This window comes from Dipodomys merriami, unplaced genomic scaffold (genome assembly GCF_024711535.1).
Source record: "Dipodomys merriami isolate MVZ:Mamm:240054 unplaced genomic scaffold, mDipMer1.0.p SCAF_175, whole genome shotgun sequence".
NCBI classification, from domain to species: domain Eukaryota; kingdom Metazoa; phylum Chordata; class Mammalia; order Rodentia; family Heteromyidae; genus Dipodomys; species Dipodomys merriami.
The window spans coordinates 1,369,713-1,379,834 of NW_027203104.1; the positions used below are offsets into that span (position 1 = coordinate 1,369,713).

Genomic DNA, 10,122 nt, shown 5'->3' on the forward strand with positions numbered 1-10,122 from the left:
CAAAAGTCTGCAGATACAATCTAGTTCAACAGATATACTATTCAACATCAAACAACTGTGTATTCATGGGCTAAGAAGCGCAAAGAAGAATTTGACAAACCAGAAATTATTAGGTTTATTGAGAGATGTGGGTAAAAATAGGAATAGAGGGATGTGGAAAGGCAGAGGGAGAATTAACTAAGTCCTAATCTCAAAGTGGGAAATAGATTGGATAGAATGAAAGTAAGAGAGCTTAAAAAAGGAGAAAGAGAAAGAAACAAAGAGACAAGAAAAAATAGGAAAATAAAAATTAAAAATTAAACAGTGAAACACTGACTTCAAATTTAAAAACATAATTTCCAAGAAGAAGGTGGATAGAATGATAGAAGTGGAGGGCTAAAGAGACTAGAAAAAATGTTTTTAAAATGCTTAAAATATTATATAGGTATAAAGAGTACTGCTATTAATGAATTGAAGTCTAAGAGGTTTTGAATTCAGTAATAAATTTCTGGATTAAGTTGTACACAATGGGGTATTAGGTCTAGTAATCGACTAAGGGTATATCAGGATAAGCAGAAAACCAATTGTCACGCAAAAAAAATGAAAGAGAAGAAAAGGTGAAAAGAATGGGAATGAAAGAAAAAAAGGATCAAAAGGTCAGTAGAGCTAAACAAAAAAAATTTTTTTTTTTTATTATTTTTTTTTTTTTTTTTTTTGGTCCGGTCGTGGGGACTGAACTCTGGGCCTGGACACTGTCCCTCAGCTTTTTCAGCTCAAGGCTAGCGCTCTACCACCTGAGCCACAGCACCACTTCCAGCTCAAAAAAAATTTTTTTAAAGAAAAAAAAGCACACAAACTTATACCCCTAAAATAAAAATTATAAGAGGAGGGGAAAAAAAAGTTAATACAAAACAATTTTTTAAGTTAAAAATTAAAGAAAGATTTAGACAAACTTTTCAAATTTGGTGCAGGGGAGGATTGTGTGGGGGCGCCAGGAGAGGCTGGGAAGGGATGGGAAGGGGAAACAAAGGAGGAGGCTACAATGCTTGATAAGAAATGTATTCATTATCTTGCCCATGTAATTGTAACCCATCTGTGCAGTATTTTCACAATAAAAACATGAAATTAAAGTTTTAGAAAAAAACTTTTATGAAAGGTACAAAAAAAAAGACTATTTGATTTTTTTGTGGGGGAAGGTTATGGGAAGATCCCTTGTGTCCTTAACCAGTCTCTTGTTACAGTCTCTGATCCTCTTGCAGTATTTGATTTTCCTGTGGCTTGGTTGGTTTCTTAGGTCAATTTGTTTGAGCAGGCAGAAAACTGCTCTGCTTTACACAGGAGTTTGTGATCCTTCTCCCAGGGCAATTTAATGGGAGGGAGATCTGTTCTGAGTATCACAAAAGATGGAGTTGGCTGTTTCCTCTAGTGTGGAGATGCTGTGAAGAGGCTAGGTTCTGGATAGAGTTGAGGCCTTTCAGCAAACAGTAGCTTTTCCCTGAGGGACTAGCTTCTGAGAGACTCTCAGAGCCCAGCCTGAAGCCATTCTCAGGGTTTATGTTTACTGAATTTCAATTGATTGTCAAGGCTCTTATAGGGAGGGGCAGCCTCTTTCTTCTCAGTGAAGAAAGCCACTCCTGGGGCTGGAGCCCTGGCTGGGAGACTTCCCTTTGTGTGGAGCTGAGCCTAGCAGGTCAGGTTAGGTTCCTTTTCAACATAGTTCCTTGTACAAGTCATTGTTACAATGGGCCATCCTGTATTCTTATTTCAGCATTTTATAATTTCTGTTCCCCTCCTCAATTAGAAAAATGTATATACAATATGCAAGACACCAGAATCAAAGAGAGTGACAACAAGGTTTATGCCATGGCAGAAGAACATACAAAGAAACAAAAAAAAAATCATATAGTACATTATAAGCCCATCAAAAAGAACAGCAAGAAATATCCTTGGGAAGCTTACTAGAGAACTGATTCAGCAATATGAGATACACTTGAAAAATAGTCAGTGAAAAGATATACAAAAACTAAAATTAAGATGCACAGATTAGAGTAATTTGCATTTTTGTTCAGGTTCCGGTGGCCCACACCTGTCATCCTAGCTACTCAGGAGGTTGAGAGCTGAGGATCCTGGTTCAAAGCCAGCCTGGACAGGAAAGTCCATGAGACACTTATCTCCAATAAATCACTCAGAACACCGGAAGTGGCACAGTGGATCAAGTGGTGGAGCATTAGGCTTTAGTTGAAGACCTGAGGGAGAGTGCCCAAGCCTAGAGTTCAAGCTACACAACCGATTAAAAAAAAAAAAAAAAGGAATACTTTGCATTTTTGGTCTATGTGTGTTTGTTACTAATGCTATTTGTAGCTGTATGTTTCCAGCTAAAATGTGACTTAACGTTTGTTCTTAAATTTTAATTTGTTATTTTAACTGGAAAATAGACACACATGGCACCTATATCTCTGATCCTATTCAGAGAGTCTAAAATTTGATTTTTCCATATTCCTTTTTTCAAACAATTTATTTTATTATTAGGTTTAAGTAGTTGTACAAAGAAGTTGCCATTCTACAAAACAATATGTGAATAGAAGATGTCTGTCACCCATTGCTCCTAAACCACCCCTTCTCTGAATTTTCTTTTTTTGTTGTTTACATTGAGAGAAAGTGATTATTTAAATTTCACATATGTCACAGTATTGTGGAACAGAGATGCTTAGTTGAAGTCAAAAACACATTTTCACCTTCAAGGCAAATTGTCATTGTCATGGTCTATAAAGTTTGTGAATTTTATGAGCTTTGTCAATACAAATCATTCCCTATTCCTTTTGAAGACAGGTCTTGATATGTAGTCCAGCATGCTCTTGAAATTGTTATGGAAGCTAGCCTGGCTGGTCATCCTTTTTGAATTTCCCAAGGTCAGGGTGTATAGGTATGTTCCATCCTGTGTGGCTACATTACCCATTTTCAATTCAGAGTTCACTGATCGTTCATATGTCTGCGTTGTTGTGCAGCCATCTCTTCCATCCATGTACAGCATGTTTCATTTTCCATGTATGAAGCTGTATAATCATTAATAGGCAGCTCCTTTTCCTCTCTACCCCAGTCTCTGGAACCATCTTACTTTTTGGCTCTATGACTTTGTTGATCCTTGAAAGCTCAGTCAGGGAAATCATACCATGGCTGTGCTTTTATGACTGGTGTATTTTACTTAGCTTAATGTATTCAAAGATCAACCCTGCTATAAAATGTAGCAAACTTGTCTTCCTTTTCAATGTCTTTATCTATTCTTTTACCTGTGTCTGTCTTTTGGTTCTTGTCAGTATTTGCTCTGAAGTAATTCTCTAATACTACTTCTCCTCCCTGCTTTCTCTTCTGCTGGGTACAAATCTAGAAATAGAAGTGCTGGACCATATTCCTATGTAATTCTCTATTTAGTTCTTTTTAGCTCTGTCCATACCATCTTTGATTGTTTTACATTCCTGCCAGACATGCAGCAAGGTTCAAATTGAATTCACATCCTTCCCAGCCTTTGTTAGACTTTGGAAGGATATTTGTTGTTTTTATTTAAAACTGTCCATAGTAACATATATAAAGTAGTTATTTCTGTAGAATTTTGATTTGAATTCTTCTCCTGACTATTGATACTGAGCTTTGTATATTTCAAGGAATTATTTGTAGATTTTTTTTAAAGTGTCTTCAATCGTTTTCCCCATTTCTAGTTTTTCTGTTCACATGGCATTGAATAATTGAACCCGTGCATTCTAGACTAGCGCTCTGGAGTAAGCCACATTCCCAGCCCTAAATCTAGTACCCTGTTTTTTGGTACAATTAATTCTTTGAACTGAGGCCTTCCGATTTGCCTTGTAATTGCAATATTTATTTATGCATATGAGTATTCTACATACATTTCTTTTAAAAAAGTGATGAGTTTATATATTGGATCTTCATGCATTGTGAATCATGAATATGGTACTATAAGTTTTATTTCAACAAACTATTGCAGAAATATTACATAAAATATATGACCAATATATTCCTTTATACTTACCTACACATTTACCATTTTAGTTTTTTTGTCCTACCTGTATATATATGTGCACTCATTTTGCTCTTCTCTTGAAGCACTTCTCTTGTAACACTCGTAAAATGCAGATGTGTAATTAATCAACTCTCTTTCCCTGACCATATCTTCAATCTACATTTTTAGTAGAGTTCCTCTGCCCAATGGATTGTGAATTGAATGTTATTTTCTTTCAATTCTTCACATATATATTTCCCTTTGGTGTCTTAGTCAGCATTCACCTCTGCTATTGCCAAGCATGGCTGGCTTGGCCATTCATCATTTGTAATAGGGTTCAGTGTGGGAGTTCAAAACCTCTCCTCTTAGCCTCTGCAGGCAAATTAGCACTCTTATTTCCTTCCAACTTGTAAATTTGTCTTCTGTATCTTTAGATTACATCCCTCTTCTAATTTTTCTCTGTCTTGCTTGTCGTGGTCCTATTTTTCATTTTTTGTCATCTTGAATGTTCCTTGAGCCTCTATCCATCCTCCATCCTTCCATGAAGGCATATTTAAATGAAAATGTAGTCAGGGAACATGGTATGCCCCTCACAACTATATTGTGGATTGTAGAAGATAGGCCAAGTTCACAAAACTTCCTTCTAGCAGTTCTTTTATACATAGGAAAGAAATATCAGGGTATCTATGACCATACTTCAGTATTTAGCACTTAAACTACAATATAGTTAACATAGGATATTTATATATGGGAAGTAAATCAGATCTTATAAGGGCCAATCCATCATTAGTGACGTTTTAAGTACTGTTACTGCCTTTAACATTTATGTGGACACTTACTTTTCATGAATCAGTAATGTGCTATGTATTCCATGTGATGTCCTAAATGTGTTGTGATTGCTTATGAGATACCGTGTGTGTGTGTGTGTGTGTGTGTGTGTGTGTGTGTGTGTGTGTGTGTGTATTGGTTGGTTGTGAGGTTTGATTTCTGGACCTGAGCACTGTACCTGAATTCTTCCCCTCAAGGCTAGTGCTCTACCACATGAGCCATAGCACCAGTTCTGCTTTTCTCCTGGTGACTAATTGGGGATGAGTCCCACAGACCTTCCTGACTTGGGCTAATTACTTGATTCAAATGTGCCATTACAGAAGCTGGTATCATTTGATGATGTGGCTGTGGACTTCAGCTGGGAGGAGTGGCAAGACCTGGATCATGCTCAGAGGACCCTGCATAAAGATGTAATGCTGGAGACCTACAGCAACCTCTTGTCTTTAGGTGAGCAAAAGTCATTTGAACATGCGAGATCAAAGGCTGTTTTCTTTTTTAAGTAGATATATAAATATTTATGTTGTTTCGGTAGACGATTCCAGTCCGTGGGAATATAAAATTCCTGTCCATTTTTTCCACTTCATTATGTAATTGGAGACAATTTTATTCCCATTCATCAAGAAACCCAATCAGCACTTGGACCCAAAATCTAAACTGCATTCCACTAATAGAAAGAAGACTGTCTTCCTAAACTTGGGGTGATTATTGTAGGTGTAAATATACTCTAGAATAGAAAGTACATCACTATTTGAAGTATGATCTGAAAATCACTAGTTGAAAGTGGTTATTTTTAATCAACCCTGATCCTGGGTGCAGTGGCTAACACCTGTAATCTTAGCTTCTCTGGAGGCAGAAATGTGAGGATTTTGGTTTGAAGCCAGCAACTACAGAAAAGTGACCATGAGGCTTTTATCTCCAAATCCCCTCACAATCTACAAATGTAGCTGGGACTAAAACTAGCAGAATGCTAGCTTTGAGCAAAAGAGCTGAGTTCAAGCCACCCAATTGGCAAAATAAGTTGAAAGCTGGGGAATATCAACCAGGAAGTTGTTAAGAAATGAGAAACAAGGTTTAGGAGCAAGTTTGTGAACATGATGTCTAAGACCTTACAGTAATGATGACCCAGCCTACCAATAGTTCTTCTCCACTTGTTAATAACAGGACACTGTGTTCCTAAACCTAAATTGATTGCCAAGCTAGAGCAAGGTGCAGAAGCATGGATAAGAGAAGCCTCAGACAAGAATCTCACAGGTGAGATAAAGCATCTTGCATGGTGGTTTTGTAGCCAGAGTCCACTTGGTAAGTTTAATGAGCTGTACTGAGCAATAATGTTCCTAGTTCCCTGAGTCATGTGTGGCAGAGAACTAGGTGATCCTTTGTCTTAAGGACATGACAATCAAGAATTTACATGGAAACAAACTGATTTGGCTGTCCCAGTATAGTTAAAGTGAGCAATTTTCTTTTACTTTGTAGAAGTCATTCTTAAACAGAAAAAGAAAATGAGAAATGTAGAAAATGAGGTCTCATTTTCATTGAAACAAGGGCTATGCAGGTATGAGGAAATAAGGAGTATGCCAGGACTGCTATCCTGTGAAGAGGAAAATTGCTTCTTGGTGATGGTGGAAGTGAGTGAGATTCAGAAGCAAAGCTTTTGGTTCATAGGGGATGACTACCTGGGTGGTGAGCTGTAGTATCTTTGGTCTTGAATGGTTGTGAAGGAGCAGGAGTGTTAGAAAAGGAAATTTGATGAGAATTTGACTAAGGGTGAGGGAAACCAATTTTAAAAATGCCACCAATCCCTAAAGTAATTCTTAGTGAGAAGTTAGAACTGAAGAGATGGAGGTATAAATCCTTACTCTCAGGAACCTTCCATGCTTAGCGGAAAGGCCAAGGGATGTATCAAACACCCTAATGGTCCCTAAATCTAGACAGTATTTCTGTTCCTCACCTAGTGGTTGAGAAGCAAAGCAGCAAAATGGATAAATTATTTCCACAAATTAAAAGAAAAATAATAGCTATTCCCTTAGGACCAAACCTCGAGGGTATTAAAGGCAAATGTTCAGTACTCAGTTTATAACTAATAGTGTGTAGCTGAATCATTTGCGTAATTAATTCCTTGAGAAAAACTGAAAAAAAACAAACAGAAAAACATTATTTACCATTGTAAAATGTCAGTACTACTTTGTTAACTAATACATTACAGAGAAAAGCTTATATTCTGCATCAAAGAGTTCCTGCTTTGATCTTTTAAAATCTGGTAACAGTTAGGATGTACGGAAATGCCTTTACTGTTACATTAAGGAATCTTGAGGTCTCATTTCTGTTTTTATCTGTCTTTCTATATCTCATTGTAGATGTCCAAGAAAAGGAGTACAGGACTAAGACCTCTCAGAGGAGTCCCTATGATTGTCTGTCTGAAGTCGGAGTCATGAATACTAACACAGGGGAGAAAAATGTGAAATTAATAACAACTTTTAATTTGAGATCCAAACCTAAGTCAGAGCTGATTAGGAATAATAGGAACTCCTTAGGGATAAGGACAGAGGACTTCAGGCAGTGTCAGAACATGCTTCTCCATGGCGAGTCTAATGGGATGTGTGCTGCTTATAGTCCTGGAGTATCTCCTGTAGTTAAAGAATCTAACCAATGTGGACAGTCTTTCACCCGGAAGACACACCTTACTGTCCATCAGAGAACACACACAGGAGAGAAACCTTATGAATGTAATGTGTGTGGAAAATCTTTCAGCCAGAAGGCACACCTTACTGTCCATCAGACAACACACACAAGAGAGAAACCCTATGAATGTAACGTGTGTGGAAAGTCTTTCATCCGGAAGGGAAACCTTACTTTTCATCAGAAAATTCACACAAGAAAGACACTTTATGAATGTAACAAATGTGGAAAATCTTTTCACTTGAAGGCAAATCTTACTGTCCATCAGAGAATACACACAGGAAAGAAACCTTATAAATGTAACGTGTGTGGAAAGTCTTTCATCCGGCAAGGAAACCTTACTTTTCATCAGAAAATTCACACAAGAAAGACACTTTATGAATGTAACAAATGTGGAAAATCTTTTCACTTGAAGGCAAATCTTACTGTCCATCAGCTAACACACACAGGAGAGAAACCTCATGAATGTAATGTGTGTGGAAAGTCTTTCAGCCAGAAGTCACACCTTACTGTCCATCTGACAACACACACAGGAGAGAAACCTTATGAATGTAACCTGTGTGGAAAGTCTTTCAGCCAGAAGGCACACCTTACTGTCCATCAGCTAACACACACAGGAGAGAAACCTTATGAATGTAATGTGTGTGGAAAGTCTTTCAGCCAGAAGGCACACCTCACTGTCCATCTGACAACACACACAGGAGAGAAACCTTATGAATGTAAGCTTTGTGGAAAGTCTTTCAGCAAGAAGTCATACCTCACTGTCCATCAGAGAACACACACAGGAGAGAAGCCTTATGAATGTATCCAGTGTGGGAAGTCTTTCACCCAGAAGGCAATCCTTACTGCCCACGAGAGAACACACACAGGTGAGAAACCTTATGAATGTAACCTGTGTGGAAAGTCTTTCATGCGGAAGTCAAAACTTACATATCACCACAGGATACACATAGGCGAGAAACCTTATGAATGTAATGTGTGTGGAAAGTCTTTCATCCAGAAGGCACACCTTACTGTCCATCAGAAAACACACACAGGAGAGAAACCTTATGAATGTAACGTGTGTGGAAAGTCTTTCACCCGGAAGGGAAACCTTACTTTTCATCAGAATATTCACACAAGAAAGACCCTTTATGAATGTAACAAGTGTGGAAAATCTTTTCACGTGAAGGCATATCTTCCTGTCCTTCAGAGAACACACACAGGAGAGAAACCTTATGAATGTAAGAAATGTGGGAAGTCTTTCACCCAGAAGACAACCCTTAATGTCCATCAGACAACACACATAGGAGAGAAACCTTTTGAATGTAACCTGTGTGGAAAGTCTTTCACTCAGAAGGCACAGCTTACTGTCCATCAGCTAACACACACAGGAGAGAAACCTTATGAATGTAATGTGTGTGGAACGTCTTTCAGCCAGAAGACACACCTTACTGTCCATCTGACAAAACACACAGGAGAGAAACCTTATGAATGTAATCTGTGTGGAAAGTCATTCAGCCACAGGGGAAACCTTACTGTCCATTGGAGAACACACAGGAGTAAAACTTTAGGAATGTAACAGCTATGGAAAGAGTTTCACACAGAAATCAACCCTTATTTTTCATCAGAGAGCACAACACAGGAGAGAAGCCTTATGAATGCAACAAATGTGGAAAGAACCGTCAACAGGAGGCCACAGCCTAGCATATAAGAAAATTCACCCAAATGAGAAATCTCTAGAATGTAACAAGTAGGGAAAGTCTTTCATCTAGAAGAAAAGTCAGTTTGCAATAGAGAACCAACACAGGATACAAACCTTCTCAAGGTAGCAAATGTGGAGTTCTTCAACCAGTAGGCACAGCTCAGGGTTCATCATTGAACACACACACACACACACACACACACACAAGAGAAATCATGGCAATGTAAAACATGTAGAAATTTTTTCAAAAACGTTCTAAGTAAACTCTCAGTCATTCTTCCCTGAATGTCCATCTTCTAAAATATCTCAAGTTCCATTTCTAACATTCTCTATTGGGAGATCATCTTCTTGTAGATCTCCCAAATTCTAGGATGATATTTACCTTTTTCCTTTTATTTTGCTGTTAGTTTCATTTGAACTCATAGCCCTTTAGTTCCCTTTGGCTTTTATTCTCAAGCTTAGCACTCTACCCTTTGTGCCACATCTCTAATTTTGAGGTTGTTGTATTTAGTATCATGAGTCCTATCATTGGGAAGCAGTCTACTTTCTTCAAAGGTGTTTACAAAACTTACGAAAGTAAAACTGAAATGTTATAAATTAGGAAAATAAGTAGTTTATAGAATCTATAAAGAAATTGATTTAAGGAATTTGTAACACTTAAAAATGAGAAATATTTGAGGATTAAAGATGAGTAATAAAGTTGATTTAGTAAATACTTATTTTATGTGGTGAAATTCAATTAAAGTGACATAGAGTCCATTCAGATTTTATGTGGAAAGCAATTTTCAAATTTTTCTGTAAACCTAGAATACCTTCTATAACAGTGTCTTCCCCCCCCCCCCCCCGGAAATGAACAGTTCTATAATTTTTATAGAGCTGGTAGAATTTGTCATATATTCATATTGTCTTTCACAACAGAATAGACAAAATACATACTTTAAGG

General features: G+C 37.5%; 1 protein-coding gene across 1 annotated transcript; it reads left to right on the plus strand.

Annotated features, from left to right (window-relative positions):
- The first annotated feature begins 7,188 nt into the window (after positions 1-7,188).
- On the plus strand, positions 7,189-9,860 carry LOC138829670 (zinc finger protein 658B-like). The gene has a single exon (XM_070026143.1). The coding sequence runs from the start codon at positions 7,248-7,250 to the stop codon at positions 9,054-9,056; it is 1,809 nt and encodes a 602-aa protein (XP_069882244.1). The 5' UTR covers positions 7,189-7,247; the 3' UTR covers positions 9,057-9,860.
- Positions 9,861-10,122: the final 262 nt, after the last annotated feature.